This window comes from Panthera pardus, unplaced genomic scaffold (assembly GCF_024362965.1).
Source record: "Panthera pardus isolate Hobbes unplaced genomic scaffold, ASM2436296v1 HiC_scaffold_26, whole genome shotgun sequence".
In the NCBI taxonomy this organism is placed as follows: domain Eukaryota; kingdom Metazoa; phylum Chordata; class Mammalia; order Carnivora; family Felidae; genus Panthera; species Panthera pardus.
This window is the reverse complement of record NW_026526832.1, coordinates 3,134,134-3,159,635: the sequence shown is the minus strand read 5'-3', so window position 1 is coordinate 3,159,635 and position 25,502 is coordinate 3,134,134. Positions and strand designations below refer to the sequence as shown.

The following is a 25,502-nucleotide window of genomic DNA, read 5'->3' as shown; positions in this document are numbered from 1 at the left end:
AGGAAGGGGAGGAAACCAACGATCCGGAGGCCTTCTCCTCCAGGACCTTCCTTGAGCCCTGCTCCCCCAGTTCAGTCTGTCTCCCTTCCCCTGTCCTCCTCTTATCCCCTGCCCTCTTCTTTCTGTCTCCGCTCCCAGTAGAACATAGGCTCCCCAAGGGTAGAAGCAGGGCATGTTGGTTTCCATTGCTCTGAGCCCAACTCGTACAGTCAAGAAGTGTAAATCTCGAAACTGTACCCTCCCTGGGCTTCCAGCCTCCGTGTTCTCCTGGCTCTCCTACTTTCTTACATGGTCTTTTACTGTCTTTCTTCCACTTGCTTCTCCCACCCCCGAAGTCAGCCTTCCCCAAAGGTGCAACCTTCTGGAGGCCTTCAGGATAGCTTCTGGGAAAGCCTCGTGATGTCGGCTTTCAGCTCTGATCTCTGTTCTGCTTTTCAGACCCGGGGGTCTAACTGTGCAGGACGCGGCCCTCAATCTTCCTGGAGATGGTAAGTTTCCATACAGATGTACTCCCCTGTTTCTAGTGATGATTCTGTGACAGTTCTGTGACAGCTGATTTGAGAGGCAACGTACCAGGATTATGAGGATATTTGAGCCAAATGGGCTTCTGCCTCACCGGCAGTGTCAGGTAGACGTTTCTGGTTTCCTGATGTCTTTGTCTCCGTCTGGTGAGACACGGACAGGGTCTGGAGGAAGTACGTGGACAGAAAAGCGATGACTCTCTCATTCAGCGAACGAGGACAGGTGAGAGTGAAAGTCCTTCCACCTGGCCACCAAGGGCTCGAGGCTCATTTACAGATCAACTGCGGTGGCCCAGGACCACTCTTTGTATATTCCCCGTGGGCCTGATGCTTTATTTCTTATTTGTATTTTCCTAATTTATTACATGCATTTCCTGTGAGCTGTCTCAAATCCTCTCTGGAACAAGGTGAGGAATACATTAATATTTAAAATAAAATAAACAAAATGTCAGTGTGTGTGTGTGTGTGTGTGTGTGTGTGTGTGTCTTAGGTTGGAAATTCCTTAAGGGCAGGGACCATGTCTGTTTATACAGCACCTGGCACAGTGTCAAATTGAAGCTTAACAAATGCATTTTGATGAAGAGGGAGAAAGAAGCTGTCTGCAGGAAGATAGGGAGATTTAGACTGCACCCTCCAGCTACCCTTCCACCAAATCCCCTTTTTCGCAAGGGGTGCCCTTCATACTCTCTGTTCCTGACCATCCAGGTTCCCTCCTGTCATCCCTGCCCTGTCCCCACTCCTCATGACCAACCCTGTCCTCATCCACACCTGCTCTCTTACAGACGTGCCCCTTCCCCACACAAACACAGCTCCAGACACACCTCGCTCGGGGCTTCCCCCCAAAACACCCTGCCCACCCTTTCACCCGCTGCCCCAGCCCCACAGGCTCAGCCAAGGCTGGGCAGCAGCGTGTGGTGCTAGGAAATGCCACCGGCGGAGCCGTTGGAGGTGCTGTCCCTACTCGTGCCTTGGCCCCGTGGGGGCCTCCAGCCAGGCGGGGACCTGACAGAGGGAGGGAGAGGATAAGCCGCTTCAAAACTCCAGATGCAGCAGTTAAAAAGAGGACAGAGGCAATGATCCTTCAAATTGCCACATCTGTATAATCTGCCTTTTATTTTCTGCTTCATGAAGTTTTATTTCCTATTATTTATTCACCTCCCCGCCCTCCCCTCCCCCGCCTCCGCTCCTCCTTAGCAGGCGACATGCTCAGATGGGCCCTGAGCCTTGGCCTGGGTCTCAGCCCACCCCCCACCCAACCCCCACCCTGGGCCGGCTGCTGGGAGAAGGCACCTGCTCCCTCCTTCTATGGCGCCCCCCCATCCTTGTGCTGCGGCCCCTACAGGCCCCTCCCTCCACCCTCCAAGGGGAGCTTGGCTGCAGTGTGATGGGGGGAAGGGATCAGGGATGTGAGGCCTGTCCCCCAAGACGGCTGACACTGCCACCACCACTTAGCAGGAGCTTATGGGAAAGAAGAACCCAAGGCCCTGGAACCCACAGCCAGGGGGTCTCCATCCCTATGTACCCTCTCCCCGCCCTCCTCTCCTGTGCCTCATTTCCCACCCTCAAGGCCTCTTCCTTCTGCTCTTCCAGGCTGTGATCAGAGAGCTGGGTGGGGGGCGGCCTGCTGAGCAGGGGCGTATTGAGATGGGAAGAAGGGGGACCAGCCAAGCCTGCACTGGGAGGGACAGCTGCCCAGCTGTTTAGGACCTGAGCCCCCTTGTCCTGCAGGAACAAAGAAGCCGCTCTGAGAAAGACCCAGGCTGGAGTGCGGGGAGAGGGTGTTTGGGAAAGATCGTCTACATTTTGCATTCCCCTCATCTAGCACCCTCCTTATCCCTCCTGGGGACACACAAGCACAGGAGAACAGCCCTTTTCTGGAAAGAGAGGTTTGGCTTTTAGGCCCTGTGGGTTCAGGGTTTGCAGTTGGTGTTCCTAGTGGCTGCTTCCTGGAGAAGACAGGGATGCCAGAGAAAGGCCTGGCAGGGGCAGGGAGGATTTCGCAAATATCTGAAACCTGAAGGCACTTCACATCACCTCTCTCAAGGCCTTCATCACCTTCCCGCCTTGTTCTGTCGTAGTGGCTTTCAGTAAAATCTCAGTTCTAAGTTCGGAGGGAGGTGGGGTGGGGTGGGGTGGGGGATGGTGTAATCCAATCGGATTCATCTTGTTTTCCAGTAGATGCCTGTCACAGTCTGGCACATAGTAGGTGGGTCGGGAAAGACTCCCAAATGAATGAATGAATCAATGGATGGGAGGGCTCAGCAGACTTTCCCTGCCCCAGCCTCTGTTAACTGTGGCTTATTAGTCTCACTCTGGTTTCTGCCCCAGCCCTGGAATCCTTTTGAAGCCTGGCTTAGTTCCTCCAGCTGAGACGGGGCCCCTGGGTGAGTAGGGCACCAAAAGCCACCCCGTCCCCACCCAACAGAGACGCAATTCCAAATACGGCAATATGGTGCTTCCTATGGGGTTCAGTGGAAAATTACCTGGGGAATTTGGAAGAAAGAGGGCTTCATACCTGAACCAGTCAGATGAGGCCGGTAATGCCTTTCACTGACCCAGGCAACCACTGAATCACAATGTTAGGGCCGGACATCATCTCGGCCCAAGCCACACATTTTACAGCTGAGGAAACTGGCCTCCCCTGGGGTCTCCAATGGGGAGGAGATGGGGAGGGGCCAGAGCCCCGCACCCCAGCTCTGGGCTCCTTAGCTCCATCACTGGCCACTCGCTCTGGGGGAAGGGTGGGAGAAACAGAGGTGATGGCCAGGGGCCCCGTTATGATGACAAGAACTAGCAGGTTCCAGTACGCCCCAGAGTCAGTCTCTACACTGGCAGGCGGAGCAGCCCTTTTCCTTGGCATCGGCAGCTAGTTTCACCAGCCCTTCTTTCTTTCTTAAGCTTTTCTCTTTCTCTTCCTTTCTTTCCGTTGGTGGGGAAATGAGTTTCCATTCAGACCAAGCTCACCCCTTCAGGGACAATTTCTTTCCCTGCGGGGGCATCAGATCCCCTGGAGGCCGATCGATAGATCGGGCCCAAGGAACTTTCTGGCCACACTCCTTGGGCTGGGGCCGCGGGGTGCTCTCATCTCCCCAGGGGGGCCTATGTTGGGGAGCCGAGGCCTCCCAGGAGATGGGGTGGGGGGCGGGGGATGGAAGGGTGGAGGGGTGGGGGGAGGCACAGGCTTGGAGGTGGTGGGAAGATAGGAGACCCGAACGTGACTTCCCGGTCCAAGCTCCGGGCAAGGCCCGGGGCGTAAGTTAAGCTTGCTAACAATGCCCCCCTCCCCAAGGCAAACAAACGAAAACCAAACAAAAAAAGATTTATTTGCAAATGAACAGCGGCTCCCGTAGGAGGCCTGGGCGGCGGGCTGTGGGCCCGTGTGCGTGACTGTGAGCGCCCGGTGGGCCCGGCTCCCTCACGCGGGGGAGGGTGCCTTGGCTGTGGGGGAGGAGGACGTGGAAGTGGGGGGTCTCGGAGCGGGTGGGGGCCGGAGGCGCGGCGGGGGGAGGGTGTTGGCTTCACGCTGGTACTAGTTTGATTTATCCCTAATGAGTTCTCAGCACATGGCTGCTCCCGGCGCACTCCGGGGGCCAGCGCGGCCTCCCGCGGGCCCCAGCCCGCCCCGACTCCAGAACAGCCGCCGCTCGCTCAGAAAAGAGCCAATTTCCACACTGCACAGTCCGCTTCACTCAAGGGGAAATCACATTTCCCTGGGAGAGCCGCAGGCAGTCACTCCACAGCCTGGCCAGCTGCCACCAGGCACAGATGCGGGGGAGCAGGGCCCCGCTTCCCCTCTCCCCTCGCCCAAAGCCCCGCTTCCCGCCGCCCGCGGGCCCCGAGCCCCTGCCCCAAATCTCCGGGCAGCCTCTCAGGGCCTCTGCTGCTTTGCAAGACCAGGAGAGAGGGTGCTGTCCAGGGGAGGATGCTGGCCCGGAGGGGACCCGCCTTGCCCGCTTCCTCCGGCTTCTTAGAAGGCCAGGCGGCTGGTTCCGTCCAGGGGCTGGGGCACGTGGAGGCGGGGTTGAATGTGGTGGGTCTGCCTTCAGGAGACAAGGCCTCCGTGCCTGTGTCCCACGGTCCCCCAAACAGCCAGGGGAACAGAAGAAGGTAATGAGAAGAACAAGAAGCCAAAAGATAAGCAGATGGAGAGAAGACACGCACGTCCTGGCATTTGTGGAGCAGGACGCAGGACCTCTAAGCCCTTCCCGAGCGGTCACTTCCTCTCTCACGTGTCCACACCCCTGCGGGACGCAAATGGGGGCGGAAGGAATCCTTTGCTCCGGACCCAGCGGAGGAGGAACTGGAATAAGAAACTAAGAGATGCAAAATGTCAGGACAAAGAGGTGAGAGAGGTTGAGGGACGGGGTTCTCCACAAGAATCACAGCTATGGTCACTCAGCCTGGTCACTCCCTGTGGAGGGTGACGCATGAACTGCGGGCAGAGGAACAGTTAAATCCCCTATAGATGGAAGTGCTTTGTGACCCTAAAGGTAGGACGGCAGCTGCCAAGGGATGGCCGGCAGAGAAACTCACGGCCAAGGACAGCGGAAACGGGGTCAACCCCGGTGCTCCTGGGCCCAGTCCTACTGCCTCCGCCTGTAGCCTGACCTCTGGACCTTCCATCCAGCACTGTTTGCCCTGTCAGGAGAGCATGGAAGTGCCCTGGGTGCTCACGTGCCTGCCATCCCTCCCCACAAAGTAAAAGCCGCCTGAGGTCTCTGCAGAAGCCTGGCCACATCCAGGTATCAAGGCCCTAGATTAGGATGCAGAGTTGGCCTTAGATTAGGGGTTGGGCTGTGGTCCCTGCTCCTCTGAATGACCTTGAAAAAGTCAAGTAATCGTTTGCTCTCAGTTTCTCCACGTGCAAAATGGGGCCGATGTTCAGAATCAGAGACAAAAATTGATATGAATGAGCTTTATAAACAAAGACTAAGCCTATGTGGAGGATTAGGACGTCTTCTGAGGATGAGGGAAGATGGGGGTGGGGGTGGGGGGACAGTTAAGTAGGGAGTGAAGGGGGACCGGACAGGGACCTCCAATCCCCCTTGGCCTCCCTCTGCTCCTGAAGCTCAGTCCCACCGACCAGGGGGTATTGTGATCTCCAGGCCCCTCCTCCTGCACCCACCCCAAAGGACAAGGACATCAGCAGTCTCCTAAAGAGGACCTAGGTGGGTACACGTGTGCATTGGGGGAGGGAAGCAGGAGGATGACGTGGGCCGGCAGGAAAGCAGCAGCCCTAGCAAGTGCCTCGACTTCCCTGGTCTCCTACTTCCTGTCTGAAAACTGTGGCCACTGACTGCTCTTGCCTGAGCTTGTTGCCAGGGTGAAGCGCGTGCCTGCACGTGAGGGACAGAAAATTCACTTTCTTTGCTAACAACTCGTGGCAAGGATATTGGAGAAGGGAGAGAGGGGTTGGAACCCGCCTGGGGCTGGCCTTGGAGGCAAGACTCGCAGCTGCCCCTGTCCTCACCCCTGCAGGCTGTGGGGTCAGACTGGAGCGTCCACACAGCTCCAACCCACCTTAGAAAGGGGGGGGGGGGGGGTTCTGTCTGCTCCACCTGGTGGCCCCGGGGGGTTTGAGCCGCTCTGTGTCTTAGCCGGAAGCTGTTCAGCTGCCTGCGGGGGGCTGCCTGGCCCACTCAGACCTCTCGGAGCTTCTGGTACCCTGGGCTGGCCCCCCTGCGCTAGGAGGGGCAGAGGGGGTGTGGGGAGGTGTGGTGGGCGGTGGGGGTCACTGAAGGGGATGGAGTGAAGACGAAATGATGGAACAGGAGCTGGGAGAGCTGCCTGGAAACCTGAGGAGGCCTCCCCACACCGGCTGTGACTGGGATTGCTTTGGTTGCGAGGCAGGTGGGTGCCTCTCTCGCCCGCTCAGGCCCAAGCCTCACCTCAAATCCTCCTCCGCACACGCTCTACTCCCACAAGTCTTCGCAGAAACCAGGGCCTGACCTTGCTCCCCGGCAAACCGACCCCCTCACATGCAGCTACTCACGGGTGCTTCCCACATTCCCGCGTCTCCTCCCTCCTCACAATCCTTTACCCCCGCCGGGGCCACCCCAACTTCTCCCAACACTGCCCCCAGTGCTGGGGCACCTCCAGTCGTCGCTTTCCCCCAATACAGAAACGACTCTGTTTTCTGAGACCCAAAGGGGGGACCATGGTTTGACTGTGGATCGAACGTCTGGACAGGCACCGTCTAGTAGGACACATGGCCGTTGGCCCACACCACACACTAGCCAACACCCGCTTTGAGCACAGTGCCCTGAGACGCTCAGCTCACCTCAGAGAAAGGGAGGGAAGTTCAGAACCACGGTTACCTGCAGCAAAAAAGCACAGCCCAAGTCCCTTTGTCATTTGGGGGTTGGAGAGGTCCTGCCCGGAGCACCAAGTGTTCCCAGAGAGGGTTCTGTCTGCAAATGCAAAATCGCTCTGCAGGCTCCTTGGGGCGCCATGCATCTCAAAGTGATCTTGGAACCAGGGCGGGGGGGGGGGGGGGGGGGGCACTGTCTTAGGGCACTCAGGGACCCAGAGGTTCGAGATGATGAGGAGCCTCAGATACGACGGGATTCAGTCCTGCTTCCATGCTCATAGCTAGAGGCAAGTGCTATTCTTGGAAAATGAGCCTCATCTCAGATCCCCTCAGAAAAGGAGACGGGTTTTCTCTGCGGGAGGGTCCCGTGGCTCTACTCTCGTACCATCCTTGGCGAGCATCCCTGGCCTCTCTTTAGGGAGGATGGTGGGGCAAGAGGCCTATCTCTCTGCCTCAGCCCTCCTAGTCTTGGAGTCCCTGGTGGGTGAGGAGTTTCCTCTCCATCTGACAACCTCCCTTTGCTGCCCTGTCGTCAGCATTCACCTGGGCACCATGCTACACAGAGCCCTGCCCCTAGTTCCAGCTGTGTCCCCGGTGGAGAGGGTCCCCACAGGCCAAGCACCCTCGTGGGGGCACAGCCCTTGCAGTCACCATTTTATGTGACCCTTGTTCTCCAAAACTTCTTAGAAAGGGATTGTCTGCCCTGCGGCCTCCCTCACCCCCTCCTGGCCCTGCATGCCCAGGGCCATCCATTGCTCGGTCTTTCCAAGAGGACTTGATTGAACCCCACCCCCCACCCCCACTTCCCACCTGGGGCAAGTTATTTCATTTTGCCGGAGCCTCAGTTTCCTCAAATCTCGAATGGGGCTAATCCCAGCTTAATTTATGGGAGGCCCTCCACACGGAGCCTTGCACACAGTAGAGCCCGGGAAATGTCTTCTCCCTCCTGTCACACCGCAGGGCGCATGGGAGCGGTTACCTGGGCTCCGGTTTACAGTGTTCCCAGAACCTTCACCAACCCTCCCGCTGATTCTCTGGCTTCCTGTGAATAACAGGAGCAGCTGCTTGTGGGGAGTCTACGATTGGCCCGGCATCGTGCCATGTGCTCATTTTAATCTCACATTCACTCACAGTGGAAATCAAAGCTTAGGATAAGTGGCTGCCCGGAGTTAAACATCTATTAACAGAGGGAGAGGGAGAATGCCAAGTCAGGGCTCCTGGGCATCAGACGGTCTTTCAACCCCCGCCCCCCACCCCCCACCCAACATGAGTTCATTGTCCACAGGGCTCTGGGGTTCTCTGGAGAAAGCCCAGACCCAGGGTGCTTCCTTCCCCAGCTGACCCCAAAGCCTGAGACCAAGAGTAATGGTTTATTGAGTTATGTGGTAATGGTGGGTTGTCTTTAAAAAAAAGAAAGAAGCGTCAAGGAGAGAAAGCCCAACATGGCAGGGAGACAATTCACTGAGAGGCCAAAGTCTAGGGGTGGACAGAGGGAAGCTTGACCCAAACAGAGCTTCATTTACAGTATTTACAGTCAGGCTTCTGGGGCAAGGGCTGCGAGGGGGCCAGAGGGGGAACCTCCATTGCTGGCTTCAGGGGGTCGCCTCAGGGTCTTTTCCGTTGCTGTGGGCTTGGGCTGTAGGCTGCATACCTGGCTTGGCAGGGGCAGTGGGGAGAGGGAAGCGGTCCCCGGCAATTCTGCCTCATTCTGCCCCCGGGGAAGGGCTGCAGCTCACTCCCCAGGAGCCGGGGCCCTGGGGAATGTCTGTCTCAAGCTGTAATAGGCCAACTGGCTGGCAAGGAATGATCCACCGGAGGAGAACCTGGGGCGTGCTCACACATTCTCAGCAGCAGGCGAAAGGCAGGCCCTTGACCGCCAGGTGGAGCTTCCGGCTGACTCCACCCGGCCCTCAGCCCGTGGCCTGGAGGGAGGCGCAGAAAGAGCCAAGCAAGCCGAGTGGAGGAGGTGGACGGCCAGAGCCTCGGCTGTGGGGCAGGCTGCAGGTGACGATCAGCGGGGCTGTGGGGGGACAGCCTCCGCGCCCGGCTGTGGTGTGCGGGCTGGACAGAAGTGCTTACAGCCCAGGACCGCCAGAGCGCGTTGATGGAGCCACAGACGCCTTTGCGGCCCTAAGCCCCTCGTGGGGCGCGAGCCGTCCCTCTCAAGCTCCTCGGCGGTTCCCTCCTCTCTCCACATTTCTCCTCCAATTCTGTCTCTTTTGGAATGGGCAGTGCTCTCTCCCTGGAACTCCTGCCCCTCATTGCGGAGTCTTTAGAGGACAGTTTGGCCTTCTCCAAAGTCATCCTGTCTTTCATGGTTCATTAAATCAACCACACAGGGAGTGAGCCGCAATGCTGGACTTGTGGTTATTTTTCATGTAATAAATAAAGATTCCTTTGTGTGACTCTCTGGGGCCTGTCCCAGGCCAAGTCCTCCTGTTGCTCAGTTGCTCCCACTGTCCCCATGGCAACTACAGGTGGTCAAAGGCCGTGGCAGTGGTGGGCGGTGCGCTTGGCCTTGATGTGGAACTGTAATAATATGGGGAACCTGGACGTGTTTTAAAAAAAAAACAACAACAACAACACTGCTGGTCAGAAGGGGAAATTGCACCACAGCCTTCCCCTGCATCTGCTAACCTTTAAGACAACACAAGTTAATCATCTACCCCTCCGGCCTATCTGATCATCAAAGATTAACTCCTCTCTGGGCCTATTTCCTCCTTCCCTGGCCTCACCTTTGGGTTTCTGGCCAGAATGAGAACTGTTGGCTTCTTGCCCCTCCCCCCACGATGGCTTTGACCTTCAACACCCTCCTTTTCAGGGAGAGGGCAACTGAGAGCAGTTACATCTGGAACCTTGAAGAACCAAGCGCACCTGGGGATCACTGGGGCCTTCCCCAACCTTGCATACACAGTGCGAGGTCAGAGAATCTTCTCCTTAGGGCCCATTCTAGTCAGAAGGACTAGAATCCTGACTGGCCATGGGGGATGTGCGTTTGAGGATCTCCACAGGGAGGCTCCCTACACCTGCAGGATGTGCAGCCCAGGAAGGCTTGGCGGGGAGGTGCCCTGCCCCTGGCCCATCTCAGCACCCTCATCCTTTCTGGCTAAATTGAACGGAAAGGTGAGTTGGAGTTGACCCCTTGTGGCAAACAGAGCCCAGGTTAACCACCCTCCCAGTCATTTTTGGAATGCCAGAAGGTAATGGGAAGAAAGGGGGTTCTTGGGGGATGGCTGGTCCTGCCAGGCCCTTGGGGTGGGCCACACTTGCTCCACTGCTCCTCTTGGGCTCAGGTTTGTTCTGAGACCCTCAAGGTCATCACTCAGGGAAACTCTAGTGGGATTCTTCAAGCCACTTATGGGGCTTGGTTTCCTAAAAAGCTTCCTTACCCAGCCCATGGCCCCAGGGCAAGAGAGGGGTGAACAGGAGCCCATAGCTCACTCTCTGGACCTCCATCCTGAAGGGTGTCCACATCTCAAGCCAAATATCAGGAAGGTACTGAACAAAGGGTCCCCGTATGAGGGTTCTGGTGCTGGATAATGAGTACCAGTGCGCCACTTAGATGGTTAATGTGTGTGACAGGACAGCCTTATTTGCACTCCTGTAGGGCGTCCTTGCCTCAGTGTCCCTGCTGCTGCGCTGTGAGACCCTGAAGGCAGGAAGTCCACTCTTAGACTTTGCTGGAGTCCACCTTTGCCCTTCCAAGGCCTGAGCCCTGAATCTCACACAGAACCAAGATTTCAGAGACATGGCCTCAGGCAGTAGGAGGGAGAATGATGCCGAGAAGTCTCTTGCTTGTGTGCTCTCCCTTCAAACACCTAGGTACTTGGCCTTCCCTCTACCTGCTTGGACTGCCAAGAACACCTGTCTCCCAGAAGCCCTCCATCTAACCTGGGCCTCCGGGCTGCCTTTCAGGCAGACTTTTGGCCCAGTCTTGTACCCCAACCCTGCCCCACACAGCAGAGGGCCTGGGCGGCCCCGAGGGGACTTACTCAGCAAGCTGGAGTTGGGGAAGCGCCAGGCCTCGCCGTAGGAGGAGTAGGGGGTGTGGCCGTAGGCATTGCCAGAGTATTCACTTCCTGTTGGAGGCACACAGGTGAGAGGCCTGTGAGGTGGACGTACCAATGTAGGCTTGGGGGTGGGGGAGAAGGGTCTGCAGGGCTGGCACTGGGCCAGCCCTGGGGGCATGGACAGCCAGGGCAGAGACCATGTGAGCTCAGATGTCCCTCAATCCACCCTTTGGGGGCCCCTCAGCCTGCATCAATTTGGACAGGTACCAGAGGCGCCGCCCTGACAAGCTCAGTCCTCCCAGGTAGCCCAGGAGGGACGTGATATTATTGTGCCCATTTTTCAGGTAAAGAAGCTAAGGCTTGGAGACCTCTAGAAGCTCACACAGCTGAAGGGTTTGGTGATATTTGGAAGCTGAACTGTGTCTCCGGCGCCCAGGTTCTACCACTTTTTCTGGGCCTGGACCTTCAACAGAAGACCTTTCCAGGAGGGGCAGAAGGGAGTGAGCGGGGTCACAGAAGCAGCCATAGAAAGAATTAGCACGTACAAACTTTTTAGCCTCCCTAGCTCTGAGTTTGTTAGGGACGGGTGTGGGGTGTGTATGAGGCTGTGGCGGTGGGGGAAGGGGGCTGCTGAGGATTAGAGGAAGGAGCCCAGGGAGGAGCCCTGCAAGGCACCAACCTCTTGGGGACTTGCTCTGAGGACGTGGGGGTCCCATCCTAAGTGGGCCACTTGAAGCAAACTCAGTGCATGACTTCCAACACAGCAAATCAGATCACCTCTTTCTGTGAGTGGATTCTTGGCTTTACCAAAAAGGAATGACTTACCAAAGAAATGACATAAGGATTCCCTTAAGTAACAACAAACCCAAGCAGACCACACCATTACCATGGGGACTTGGTGGGGAGCTTAAAGTCTGCAAAACATGTTCCCATACACTATGCTCCTTTGTCCTCATCAGCATCCTATGCAGCACCCATTAATATGGCCAATTGAGAGAAGAGGAAATTGGAGTGCCGCAGGATTAAGCAGTTTGCCTCACATCAAATGGCAGAGCAGAACTTGGCCTCAGGACTCTTAACTCTGAATTTCGGATAATCCCTTTATGTGCTTCTGAGACAGTTTCGTCTGAAAGCCAGGTTCCTGCCAATCCTGCCAAACCATGAATATCTGCACCGCCTTTCAGAATCTCATCTGCTATTGGGAGCTAAGAGCCTTCGGTGGCTTCTGGTCTCCTTCACCGACACTGGAAGGGAAGCCTGAAACTGCCTGGCTCTGGAGCCGGCCTGCCTGGAATCAAATCTCTGCTCCCAAATCTCCCACTTCCTAGCTGTATAACCTTGGGCAAATCACTTAACCTCTCTGAGCCTTGCTGTCCTCATCCGTAAAATGGGACGAATTATTGTCTCTATCTCATGGTGTTTTAGGGAGGATTAAATCGGATAATATACGTTAAACGTTTAGCCCCACTCTTGGTATATAAAAAGCACTCAAGAAATGCTAGCTTTTACTATTTTCCCATCAAGCAGGCGCTAGAATAAAGCTCAACCGAGGATCACGAGTGAAGAAACTGCTCCCCAGAGAGGGAAACACATTTACCCCAGATCCCCTGTTCAGTTAGAGCCTGCACTAATCATGCGCCCTAGCTCCTACCCCAGGGCTCTTTCTTGTATCCCACAATGGAAACTGTTCCCCATTAACCGCTGTTGTATCCTCGATTTGCCTGGTTTCGGAACACCCTAGAAGGAAGCTGATTCTACGTGGGCTACACAGCCGGGGCCTCTAACCACAACCCCCACTCACCCCACCCCCCTGCCCAGTGCCAAAAACTACTGGCTTCGAAGGACAAGGAAGAGAGGTGGAAAATACAATGTGTTTCCTCTCTCATTTTGTCACTTATTCATGCATTCACTCACTCACACGCTTACTCATATACTGAACACACATTCATCAAATACCTATGTGCTTCGATCACACGGAAGCTGGCGGAGGGGTTGGGGCACAGGAGGCGGCACGCACCTGGGTGCCGCGTCTTCCCACCACCAGACCCGTCAACCTGCATGCAACCCCAGTGGATGAAATGTTTCCGCATCCGTGAAAGGCCAACCCGTCGTCTTTGCTCCGCATCCCACCCCTCTCACCTTTCCAAGGACTTTCCCCCTACAATCTATCCCCTTTTTTCCTGCTTCATCAATCCCTCCCTTTCTAATTCACCACTTCTTCCAGGCAGCAAACATGCTCTGCCATCTTCTGTTTTAAAAAATTCTCTTCCTGCTGCGTATCCAGCTACCAGCCCCTTTCTGTGCTCCCTGGTCTCTGCCCTCACCTCCTCATTCCCCTCCAAACAGGCCAGTGCTGATCCCCTGAAATCCCCACAGCCTCCATCCTGATCATTCCAATGGTCACTTCGATGCCCACCCCACCCCCTCAACCTCCTAGCCAACCTTGATTCAGGTCATTGCTCCCTCTTTGCCTTTGGGTTTCACGATGCCTTTGCCATTAGATCCACTGTTCCCTCCCACTCACTCTCCTTGCTGGTGTCTTCTCTGCTCAAGCTCTAAGTGCTGAAGGCTTGGTCTGTGAGCCTTCTGTGATTTTCCATCCACATTCTCTTTCTAGTGATCTTGTCAAATCACTTGGCATTAAATAACAGCTTGGTACAATGGCTGAAATTTATGTCCTAGCCAGAATTCGTTCCTTCAGACATATATCAAGTGCCTACTAACTTATTAAACCGGGTATTTGGAGGTGTCTCAATCCTATTATGGCCCAGAACTCTTGATTTCCACCTGCCACACATTCTATCCCTTCCTCTCCTGGTCTCCCATATATATACTCGCCAGCACCACCATCCACGCATTTTCCCAAGCTTCAAGCCTAGGAGTCATTCTTGCTTCCTCTGTTTTGGAACCCCCACAGCCAATTCACCAAGTGTTGTTGGCTGTACGGCTAAAATACCTTCAATGTCTCTTTTCTCCTCCCTCACTGCTTACCCCCCCGCCCAGCCCAAGCCACCAAGGTCTTGCAGGAACTATTACGGTTGTCCGTCCCCTAACTGGTCTCTGTGCTTCTTCTTTTGACTGTCTACCTTCCAGTCCCACTAAGCTCCTCCCAAGAATGAAAGAGCAGTCTGTTTCCCCGGCAGTTGTCTTAAAATTCGACCCAGCCACTACCAACATCCCCTCCTTTTGTAGTGCCTTCCCCATTTACTCGTTGTTCTTGGATATACTCACCAACTCCTTTTTAAGTGTGATCGGGCTAAACTAGTTCCTGCCTTGGGGCCTTTGCACTTGCTGTTCTTTTGGGCTGGGGGTGGTTTGCTCTAGTTTATCACTTGGCTGATCACTTTGAAAACCGTCTCAAAGAGGTCTCCCCTGTTCACCCAATCTAAAGTGGTTATCTCCTCTCCCCGTGGCTCTTTAATACATCATCCAACTTTACTGTCTTCACAGCACTTGCCACTATCTGAAATGATCTTGTTTACTCATGTGTTGACTTGTTTACTGTACTTTTTTCTTCATGATTAGGTTGTAAGCTCCATGAATAGAGGGGCCTCCTGCCTTCTTCACTGCTATATCCTCAGCATCCTATACCATAGATATTCAACCAGTATTTGTCAAGTGAAAAAGAGATGAATGGATGAAAGGACGCAAGAATGGTTTAAAGGCTGGAAACTGGATGATGGATGATGGAAAGGTAGACAGATGAAATGATGGATGTATAGAGGGATATATGGATGGATGGATGAATGGATGGATGGGTGGATGGGTGGATAGAAGGATAGATGGATCAATGAAAGGATGGATGTAAGAAAGGATGGATAGATGAACGGATAGAAGGAACTATCAATGGAAGGAAGAAATGGAAAGATGGATGATGGATGGATGGAAAAATGTGTATAAAGATGCATGGATGGAAAAGTGAGTAGATGGATGGACGGATCCATCTATCTGGAGTTGTCAGTTCAGCTCTAGAACTGGTGTGAGGGTCATCAACTCTGTTAATGGGGCAGGAAAAACAACAACAACCATGAGAAGGCAAAACAGATGATGAGTGGACAGGAGAAGTCTGTGTCCCGGTCCTGTTCTTGTGTCATTTTGCTATAGCTTGCGTTGTTATTTCTAACATTGGGGGAGGCAGTATGGTGTAGTAGAAAGAACCCTAGATTTGAAATCAAAAGACCTGGGTTTGAACAACTCAGTCACATGGTATAGTTAATTAAGGCCCTGAGCACACTCCTTTGCTTTTCTAAGCTCGTTTCCTCATCTATATTAAACTAGAATGATACCAGCTTCCTAATTTTATGGTGAGGATTCAAGAGGAAAGTTATATCTGTGAATGGCCAGGCACACAGGAATTAATGATCTTTTCCTTCCTTCCACAAATGATTGAAGAATGCCCACTGGCATGCCTTGCTTTAAGCATGTATTATGCATCTAACACACAGTCGGCACTCAGTGTAAGTTTTTATTAATTTTAATAGAAGGAATCACCGTTTAGTCAACTGGGAGATTGCGGCTACTATAGAGATGGACAAATAATTTTTGTGCAAAAAAATTCCTTAAGGATTAATTTGTACCACGGAGTTCCTAGGAACCAGAGGATACATTTAAATAGTATTGCATTTTCTGAAACCTGATTTACATATGACTTACTGGAAAGTCCATGCACTGCGCAAGGCAAGGCCCACCCCTTTTGTAATTCACTTGAAGTTGATGTTGTAGTTGTGCTATTTTTTTTTTTTTTTTCCACAACACTCACTCAGGATGAGATCCTTCTGGAAACACCTGCGGGCCTTTGATGAGAGGCCCAAACCTTCCAGCTACCTCACGGGTCATACTCTGGGCCCCAGGACCCCCTTGCCCTGGGCCTGGCCTTGGGGAATGATTCATAATTAAGAGAAAAGCCCTGTGCTTTCTGTTTCCTCCTCCTCCTCTAAGCAGGCGGCAGGGAAAGGTGGAGAGGTTGGAAGGGGGATGGGGGGAGCCGACTGGAGCCTGGGATTTTGATTGAGAGGCCCCATTATCCACACTCTTAAAAAAATAACCGAATCTTTTCCTTTTTTATCTTGACCAATCTCATTTCACGCTCCAGAAGAGGAAGGGAGGGAGGGAGGGAGTCCAGGGCCAGGAGGGAGAGAGGAGTCAGTATTCTGTATTTTCAACGCTGCATTAAGCACATCGCCACGGTAACCAGGCAGCAACAAGTGCCAGCTCAGCAGGTTCCCAGGGAGCGCAGAGCCTCCTTGCCTCCTCTCTTCTCCCTCCCCTCCCTCTGCCCTGGAGAGCCCAGCCCACCTGCTTCAGCACAGGGCACCCAGAGTGGGTGGCTGGCAGAGAACAGCCCCTGCCAGGGAGGGAGGGAGGGAAGCAGCCTGGGTGAATGTAATGTGTTAAGTCTCTGGGGTCAGGGGCGTCTGCATGGGGGTCACAGATGTCCTGATTCAGAGCTCGTTCCAAAAGCTCCACGTCCTGGGGCCTCTTGGGGCAGTAGATATGACTCGATTCTGCCCTGTCCTCCCTTGGGTCCTTTCTATACAGTTCCTAAAAGAGTGAGTGAGATTCGCCCAGAAAAACTCCTTGTCCTCACTTGTCTAGACCTTGACACCCTGGGTCACTATTGGGTGATGATCACGCCGGTGGATAAAGAAATCCACATGACTGGCAGGCAGTATTCCAGGACAATGCCAGTGATGATGGAGAAATCCTTCCAGCTCATGTCCCTGCAGTACCTTTGGAGTACCTAGAACACGGGTCCTGCCCATGCAGGGTTGAGTGTGGGGTGTGAAGGAAGGTATATTTCAACCATCTTCATCATCATCATCATCATCACCGACCCCATTCATATTCAAGTTTTACAGAAAGGGTGTACAAATGCATCAGAGTGAAAAAACTGGGAGACAATGGGTTGCTCAAGGGCCAGGCTCGTGTTTAGCTCACACTGTCCTGCGGACCCCTAAGGCACCCTCCATCAAGCCTCACTGAGTCAACGGAAGAAGTGGCAGAGTTTGGGTTTGAACACTGGCCAGTCTCAGCCCTGCCCATTTCATCACAGGGAATCTGGGAGCAGGTGGGAAGAAGGAAGCTGAGCCGGGGAGAGTTAAGGAGCCAGGACTGCAGTGAAATCTTTGCTCCAAGCGTTTCCAAGAAGATGCACCCTTTGGTGGGTCTTTCAATGCCTTTTGGGAAATCTGTGCATGGGACGCACCCTGCCTCTTGGCCCCTCTTGCTCTACCTTTGGCCAACACTTCCTGTTTGCAGTACTCCCCTCCTGCCCAGCCCCTCCCCTTACCTGCCACCATGCCTGCGATGGCAGAAGAGGCATAGCTGCCCTGTCCGCTGGTGGGGATGTGGGGTGGGTATCCGGGCAGCGTGGGCCCCACCATCTCTCTCCCTGGAAAAATACAGCAAGGAGTCATTAGTTAGGCCACTGTGGGCTTCTGCGCTTTCTGTCTTGCTTCCCTGAGGCTCAGCGAGTCTTCCCTCATGCCACCACCACTCCTCAAAGCCAGTCTCCAAACCCACTCCCCCTCCTCCCTTCTCTGAGCTCAAGCTTCTCCCTCTGTCTGGCCGACAGGACACAGGCTCCACCGTGCAGGGAGCACTTGCTATTGCAGTCCTGTATTGTGGCCCATCCTCCAGTGATTTTATTGGTGTGCATCTTATTTACCCATAACAATGTCATGGTTTTGAAGGCAGGGCGGGGGCTATCTCTTCTGGGTCTTTGTTATCCCCCCCAGCATCCAGCGTAGCAGTGTGTGTAGCTGGCCTAAGTAATACATTAGGGGCCACTGGACTCAGAGCTCACCTCCTTTCAGCTCCGCTTTGAGGATCAAGAACGAGGTCCTACAAGGGATGGCAAAGGCCTTTGGGCCACTACCTTTCACTATGCTTTTTTGGACCCGTGGCAGACATCGCTAATCAATCACTGAACTGTTTTCCAATGGGCCAGGGAGGGTGGTTCCTATTCCTCAACGTGGTCTTCCAGGTGGATACAACCTATCAGAATTGTAAAGGACACAAAACCTACAGGCTATCCCTGACCTAGAAAGGAGACACAGGCTGAGAGATATTTGGTGTTAACACCTGAACATGAACCACACGTCTGTCAATTCCATTCCTGGAAAAAAAAAAACCAAACAAAAACCAAAAAACAACCCACATTCAGCAAAACAGACATCCAGCTCTCTCTTTATAATCTACGGGTAATGTCCTTGTCTTGGTGGCACGTGGAGACAGCCCTAGTGACCTGATTTCCCTGGCTCTACCTCTCCTCTACATCAGAAAGTTTGAACCTTCCCATTCTGGAGGCCCCGTCTGACTCGGTGAGTTTCTTCCACTTCTCTCATGTCCCACAGGCCCAGATCAGACTCTCCCTCACCCAAGGATTCTTGGCAATTCATCCTGCTTTGGCCGCATCTGTCCAGGTAATGACCGCTGTCATTACCACTCAGCGTATTTATTAATAACATCTATTTTACTCTCAAATGCCCCATTTGGAATGATGTGTTATTTGGTCATTCCATTTCTTAGTGATGTTTACAGGGTTTCTCAACTTCAGCACTATTGACATTTGGGGCCAGATGATTTTTGTGTGGGGGTCATCCTCGGCATCGCAGGATGTTCCACAGCATCCCTGGCGTCTACTCGTTCGGTACTGGAAGCACTTCCCACCCCACAGGACAACCAAAAATGTCTCCAGATATTGTCATATGTCCCCAGGGGGCAAAATCACCCTGGGGTGAGAAACGCTGTGTTCGGTTATGACCATTTTACCCAAGCGCCTCTGCCTCCTTCACATGGGGGGCTGCTTTTTCTCCCGGGACTCACAGGGACCCCCTGTGAATCGGTCAACCAACTTACCAGGGCCGTCCCCTCTGCACCACTGCCTGTCCAACTTTTCTGCCTGACATCCCCCCGAGGTCCAACATGCTTTGAACTCTTCAGGGGGTGGCTAGTAATGATGAAAGGGAAGGCACGTCCCATGGAACCCCATGAGTCGTCAGTACTGCAGCGACTAAATCTTACCTCTATTTTTAGAGATTTCCTGAAGACAAGTTGTGCATTCAATAAAGATTTATTGAGAAAGTATGAGGTCCCAGGCACTTTTCCGAATACTGGGGATACAGCAGTGAGTAAGAATGCTAAATTAGCAAGGCCAGCCACTAAAGCAAGATTGGGCATGAGCTGGGATAAGCATGTGGAGCCAAGTTTAGGGGGTCAACAAACGAGACCAGGCCTTCTGGACTTCTGTCTTTCCTCTGAAGAAAGGATTTAGGAACCAGAGGACCTTGGTCCTTATCCTGCTTCTGCAACTAATTTTCCAAGTGTCCTTAGACCAGCCACCTATGTGCCCAAGCTTGTTTCTTCATGTGCAAAATGGGTGGGGGAGGGGGGAAATAAGAGTACCTTATATACCTTATTACTATTACTGTGATGTTATCAGTATAACTCACAGCCAGGGTTTCATGTTATAGGTGGACATCGATTAGTGCAGTGGACACATTCTATAAGTTGTTACATCATGGGAACCCTTATAGAATAAACCCTATTTGAAATGAGCCATCAGTGTTCATTATTTAAAACTATGTGAATATTTTCATAAAAATGAACACCATCGGTGCCGGAGCAAACAGGGTGGAATCCACTGGAATTCTATAGGTGGGTTCAGTTCACTTGACCCAAGGTCTGAATAAAGGAGGGATTGGAAACTCAGGTGAGGCAAGGAAATTTCAGTGCATTTAGAAGTAGAGGAAGGACTATGCAGAAAATACACCAAGGTAAAATCTGATCCTTCTTTGAAGAAGGACTGCAATACAATCAGCTATCGGACTCAGCCCCCTCGGCTCTCAGATGAACATTTAGCCAAAGACTGAAGGCTCTGAGAGGAAGGGGCGGCCATGAAGTCTGTGAGGGCAGCAGGCGTACAGGGGGTGGACAGATGCATGAGTAGGAGAGTGTTGGAAGAGGGTTGGTGGCTAATTCAGGCCCAATGCCTTTTCTTTCCTTTTCCTGCTTCCTCTTCCCTGAGAGAGAGAGAGAGAGAGAGAGAGAGAGCTCTAGATCCAAGCCAGGCTGTGGATGAGGGACAAACTAATTTCTCTGAATCACATCTTTCCATCTGTCTCATGAGCTAGGTTAGATTAGAGATAGTAAATTAGGTTCACCTTATCACTTATTTCATTGGTAGGGGCTTCCTGGTACCCTGTGTTGAGAAGGATTCTGAGGCTGCACCTGTGTCTACCATGACTGGGGCTGGAGGTGAGGAGGTAACTCTTGGCTTTTAGGCCTCCTCTTTGCTGGTGCTGGTCTAGGTATTCTCCAGGTCTCCTTTGACCCTGGAGCCCTGTGGTTCCACACTCCCCTTTCTACTGCCCTCGACCCATCCCTTTCCATCACCTGGCCCTACTGTTTCTTGAGCTCCACAGCTCAGTGGGCAGAGCACGAGGACACATGCTCCCCCGAAGCTGCAATTTAGTCACAATTGCCCCGTAGGACCCCATCCCATGAGAGCTAGCCCCTAGACTGCTCTTAGAAATAAATTCATTAACCTCACTCCCTTATATTCTGAGATTTTAATCTTCATCTCTCCTTGACCACCGAATTTTCTCCCAGGGGAGCAGATGTTTCTGGATCAAGTGCTGGAGCAGACCCCAAAGTCTTCCATGAAACTTGGCCCTCCTGGAAAGCCTAGTAAGACTTTCTACAGGATGGCCCTCATCCAGCCTATGGTACCTTAAACTCCCCTGTCAATCCTTCAAAACTCTGCTTCAGTCCCTTGAATATGTGGTTTCTTCCAAAAAGCCAAGAACCTTGCGACCTTCTCAGAAACGTAACCACAGAAGCCATGAGGTAGATGCACTCCAACATGGCCTAACCACGAGCTTTTACTGAATTACTTATTTTTGAAGGGTCTTCATCATTAGTTTCTTTGATTTGTTATTATTTATTTATTTATTTATTTATATTTTGAGAGAGAGTGCGTGCGCATGTGTGCATGCATGAGTGAGGGAGGAGCAGAAGGGGAGAGAGAGAGAGAGAGAGGATCGTAAGCAGGCTCCATGCTCAGTGCAAAGCCTAACTCAGGGCTCAATCCCATGACCCTGGGATCATGATCTGAGCTGAAATCAAGAGGAACGCTTTACCAACTGAGCCACCCAGGTGCCCTTAGGTTCTTTGATTTGCAATTCCTCTGCACTCAAATATACTTTCTACATGGCCCTATTTTTCAGAAGGTGATGTAGACACAGGTTGATGTTCACTGGCTGCAAAGTGGGGTTCTATAAAAAAAAACACTAGCACCCCAGAACTATTGGCAAGTGTTCTAAATATTGGTAGCGTCCAGGAGGAATTTAGAGGGTAGAGGTGATTTCAGACAATTTTATTTGCCCACTTTGATGTCTGCCCTCTATTTGACCCCTTTTCAATTCCTTATCTTGTTCTGATAGCAAAGAAAATTTATAGCAATCCAGAAATCTCTTTGGCAGGACTAAATATAATTTTGCACAAAAGAATGGAGGCGGGTAATGGACTCTTTGATGATAAAACCAAACTCAGGGCTCTCTGATCAGCTGAGCTGGAATCAGCCCTGGAACACCCAGGACAAGGATGCCTTTGCTATCACTCTTGCAAATGTGTTGGGACCCAGACTGGGGCATCTGAAGGGAAATGGCAGGAATATTAGGGACAATCCTATTGTTCCCCAAACTCTGATCCTTCTTTTTTAAAAAGCTGATTAGGGAGAAGCTGAGACGCAGAGGGACAGTCACCCTGGAGACCGCACTATCAGAGACACTGGGTGAGGAGAGGAAGTGACCCCAGGAGGAGACTGTGAAGCAGCAGGGAGGGTCCTTAGGAAGTCACTCAGAGGAGGTGAGCTGGGAAGGCTCTGGTAGGTGAGGGCCAAGCTGATTCTGGAATGAAAACTCCTCTGGTCCTGCCTCTTTCCTCTTGTCTGCAGCACTACCTCGGCATAATTGGTCTTGGCTCCCTTCTTTCTTTCAAGTTCACCTCTTCCTCTCTTGGATGGCTTTCTAGCCCCCGCCCCCCTCCGACTCTTGAGATCCTTCCTTCCAGCCTTCCTTCTCCCTGCATGTCCTCCCAGCCCGCTCACCGTGGCTCGGCCCCATGGTAGGTATTTTAGGTCCATTCTTGACCATAGTCTGCAGGTGGACAGTCTTTGAGGAGCCGCAGGTCAACACCCTGGGCTCCACATGGACACCAGCCATCCTGTACCTTGTGCCCAAGCCACAGGGCTGGCCCGGCTCTGTGAACTGCATCCCTGACTTGCTTCCTGCTCTTGGCAACCTGCCTGGACCCGGTGCCTCCAAGCCTGGGCGTTCCTTGACAGAGGAAGAGTCCCTGACTCTGGTGCTGCATCTTCAGCCCTCGGGCTGGGCCCTACAGCCAGCCATTGGCTTCCACAGGGGCCGCACTCTATACCCTGGTGTCTCCTGACTGCTTCTTTGCTCCATGGGGTGCATGACCTTCCAGTTCTGCTGCTGGTCTGGAATGTGGGCATGTCCACTAAACTGAGAGCTGACAGAGGTTGGAAGTGGCCCGCTGCTTTGACTGCATATCGACAGGGGGTGCGTGAAGCCCTAACAGGGTGACAGGGAAGGGAGAAAGTTGGGGGCAGGGAGTTTGCCACGGACCACTGTCCAAGACCGCTTCCCAATGCCATGCGTCCACTGCCTTGACCTCTCGAATGGTCCTGCCAGGTACCTGGGCAACTCACGCAGTAACTAAAGAACTACGCCCCATCGTTACGTGCTCCATCCACACCTCATCCCCTGCCTGGCTTATCGCAGCCCTCCTGGTTGGGGCCCACCATTCACACGAAGCAGGAGGTCTCACCCAGTGCTTGGGCCTCTCCATCCTGCGGCGGATGTGAGCCCCTTTACTCCCTGGCTCCCCTCCCACCCTCCCATCCCATTTTCTCTGGCTGACATCACTCCACTCAGCTCACAGATTTTTCTCCTTTAATCACTTTGGTCAAAACAAATGACCCATCTCCGCTGACTTCACCCGCTTTTGAAATTTTGAACTCTGAGTCAACATGTGCTCCCGTGCCCCATACCCTGAAACACTGCCTCTCTGCCCACACATTGGGCTTCCTTCATGAACCCTTTACCTCTGTGCCCACCTCTTTCAAGAGGTCCTCCCACACTAGACGTGGGGATGCACAGAGAAAAACATCCCAGGTCCAGCCAGACTGTGCACTTGAGTAAGATGACCTTGTGGTCCCTCTGGGCAGGTAGAGGCCTTGTTCTTCTGGTGTGGTGGTTTTCGAGTCCAGGGGTTTTCAGGGGGGCAGAGTCCCTACTTCAAACAGAGTAGCTCTTCATTTGTCTGATTTGGATACCTGGCTTCTGTAAAAGCTGTCATTTTAACAGCGTGTTTTGAGGCCCAGCAAGGTGAAAAACACTGGTCCAGAAGGGCTAGTCCACTTCTGGCTTCCTCCATGGGTTCTGGTTCAGTGCCTTGGGCCCACATCTAACACAGTCCCATCTCCGTGGAAGCCCTTCGGAGAGCTGAAGGCTATCATGGGTCCCTCCCTGCTCCCCATTCTCGCTCCATCTCAGGTCTTCTCCTGCCCAAGCCAGACACCCTCTTTCAGCTGCTGCCCAGGCCCTGGCTGGTGGGCTGATGTCCTACTTCCAGGGAGACCCACTTCTGCTGAGGTCTGACCCACAGGCCGCATGCAGGCCGAGCCCTCACTCTGCCAGACAACCACACGCTTACGCAGGGGCCCTGGCCAGGCCCAATCCTTCCTGGGCCTCTTTCCCATCAATATAAGGAGAGATTTGCTCTAGATGCCCCTAAGGCACTTCCAGCTTTACTGTTTTGAGGCCAGTGAAGTTCCTGATGGGAGGTCCCCTGCTCCCTCATCTCTCAAGTTTCTCCGAGGGTGACCCTGTTAAGCTGGATACAAGGAGTGCTACACTGTGGAGACCCAACTGGGATGGACCCTCTGTCTTCTTTAGAAATTTGATCCGGAAATCGTCTCCAAAAGCCAATGACTTCTTCCCTCCAAAGTTTTCTTCTTTTCCTTCTTTTTTACTTTTCACCCAGACCAAGGGTTCACTGCTTTATACTGCCTAGCTCCTGGCCTTAAGGCCCCCGCTCTTCCACGGGTCTTTGGGGGGAGGTTCTGGAAATGTGCCGCGCACCCCACTTCCTGGCATCCCCAGAGTGCCTGCCCCTCCCACGGCCTGACTTGGCCAGCACCGAGGGCCACATCTTGGCACGTCCAAAAGCTGCGGGTAGATTTAGGGAATAGGGTGACGGTGGACAGGACTGAGGGCCAGAGACGGGGCTGCACCCAAAGCAGGGGACTGGTGGCCGGCCCTGAGGACCTCCCCCTCCCCCACCCGCGATAGCTGCACGGCCCGGGACCTCCCTGTCGTACCTGAGAGGAGGGCCTGGCCCGTGAACTGCCCGTACACGGAGGCAGCATGGGGAAAGGCATTGAAGGGCGGGACCGAGGCACCGGCTGGGACCCCGGAGCCGACTTGCTGCAGATCCAAAAAGGCGGAGCTAGATAAAGAGGAAGGGGTGGAGCTAGAACTGGACACCTCGGGGGTTTCCTGCTTTATGGCGAAGGGTGAATGAGGATCTGCCGGAGGGAGGGAGACAACAAGGAGAGAGGGGTGTGAGATGATGGGGTGGGCACATGCACAGACCCAGCCATGAGATGCGGGAGGGGTGCGGGCGGGGCGCGGGGGCAGGCGGCTCCTCTCTGAGTCTGGGGGTGGCGGGAGGGCTGCACGTGTTCCTCGGGGTGAGTGAGGGCTGGAGAGAAGCTCTGCCTCCCTGCTGTGCCTCTGCTAGCATAGGAGTGTTGTGTGTGCCGCCTCCCCTCCCCTCCCCCGCAGCGGTGGGGGAGCGAGGAGGCACGGAGGGGGGCCTGGGATACGAGGCTAGACCCTCTGGACCCACCTGGAGGGCCAGCCAGCACAGCCCACCTCTCCTCTGCAGGCCCAAGGTCCTAGCACCCTCCTCCTCAGGGCCGGCCGCGCTCTGCCTTCCAGCCCATCTGTGCAGCTGGGGCCACGTGGCCCAGGACATTCTGGGCGTCGTACCTGCCACCACTGGGTAGGTCTGATGAGTCGAGAGGTTGCGCCCCAAGGGTGTATTGGAAGGGGTCAGGGTGGCCTTGCCGTCGTCCAGGGCGCTGTTGAGCAAGGGCAGCGGGTAGAGGCCCTGGGGAACAAAGAGAAGTCAGCGCACAGAGGCCCCTGGCAGGCGGCCTACCTAGAGACCCTGAAGCCTGATCTCCGGGCTTCCTCTCCTGCGGCCCTGGAATTCAAAGCCGGCTGGTCTCCCTCCCTGTCTCCCCACACGGTCTGGACCCACAGAGAGCAGGATGCAGGGCTGGAGCGGTCTGCCTCTGGCCTGGCTCGGAGTGCTTCGCTCCATTCATTAGTTTATTCCTCTCCGGTTAGGAAATGCAGGGACAGGGAAGCCAAGAAGCTTGTCATACTCCCATGTGGGGCAGAGCCAGGACCGAAACCCAAGGGGCCTGGCTCTCGTATGCATGCTCTCAAACGCTGCCCTAAACTGGAAGACACGATGACCGCTTCTGTTTGCAAAGAGGGCACGTTAGAGCTTTGCCAATGCCATCCTGACCCACTGAGCCCCATGGCCCTGTGATGTGGCCAA

The 25,502-nt window shown here is 53.8% G+C and overlaps 1 protein-coding gene across 9 annotated transcripts in view; it reads right to left on the bottom strand.

Annotated features, from left to right (window-relative positions):
* Positions 1-8,187: 8,187 nt before the first annotated feature.
* The window catches only part of PAX8 (paired box 8), a 58,346-nt gene continuing 41,031 nt past the window's right edge, over positions 8,188-25,502 (bottom strand). For 2 of the 9 annotated variants that reach the window (XM_019444545.2, XM_019444555.2), the window contains exons 8-12: positions 24,923-25,043; positions 24,250-24,456; positions 17,131-17,232; positions 10,824-10,910; positions 8,188-9,379 (exon numbers count right to left, since the gene is read on the bottom strand). In XM_019444545.2, the coding sequence (XP_019300090.1) occupies positions 9,303-9,379; positions 10,824-10,910; positions 17,131-17,232; positions 24,250-24,456; positions 24,923-25,043 (594 nt within the window). In that variant the 3' untranslated portion in view covers positions 8,188-9,302. The remainder of the gene's footprint in view (positions 9,380-10,823; positions 10,911-17,130; positions 17,233-24,249; positions 24,457-24,922; positions 25,044-25,502) is intronic. The other 7 variants (XM_019444562.2, XM_019444572.2, XM_053890938.1 and 4 more) reach the window with 4 other exon arrangements.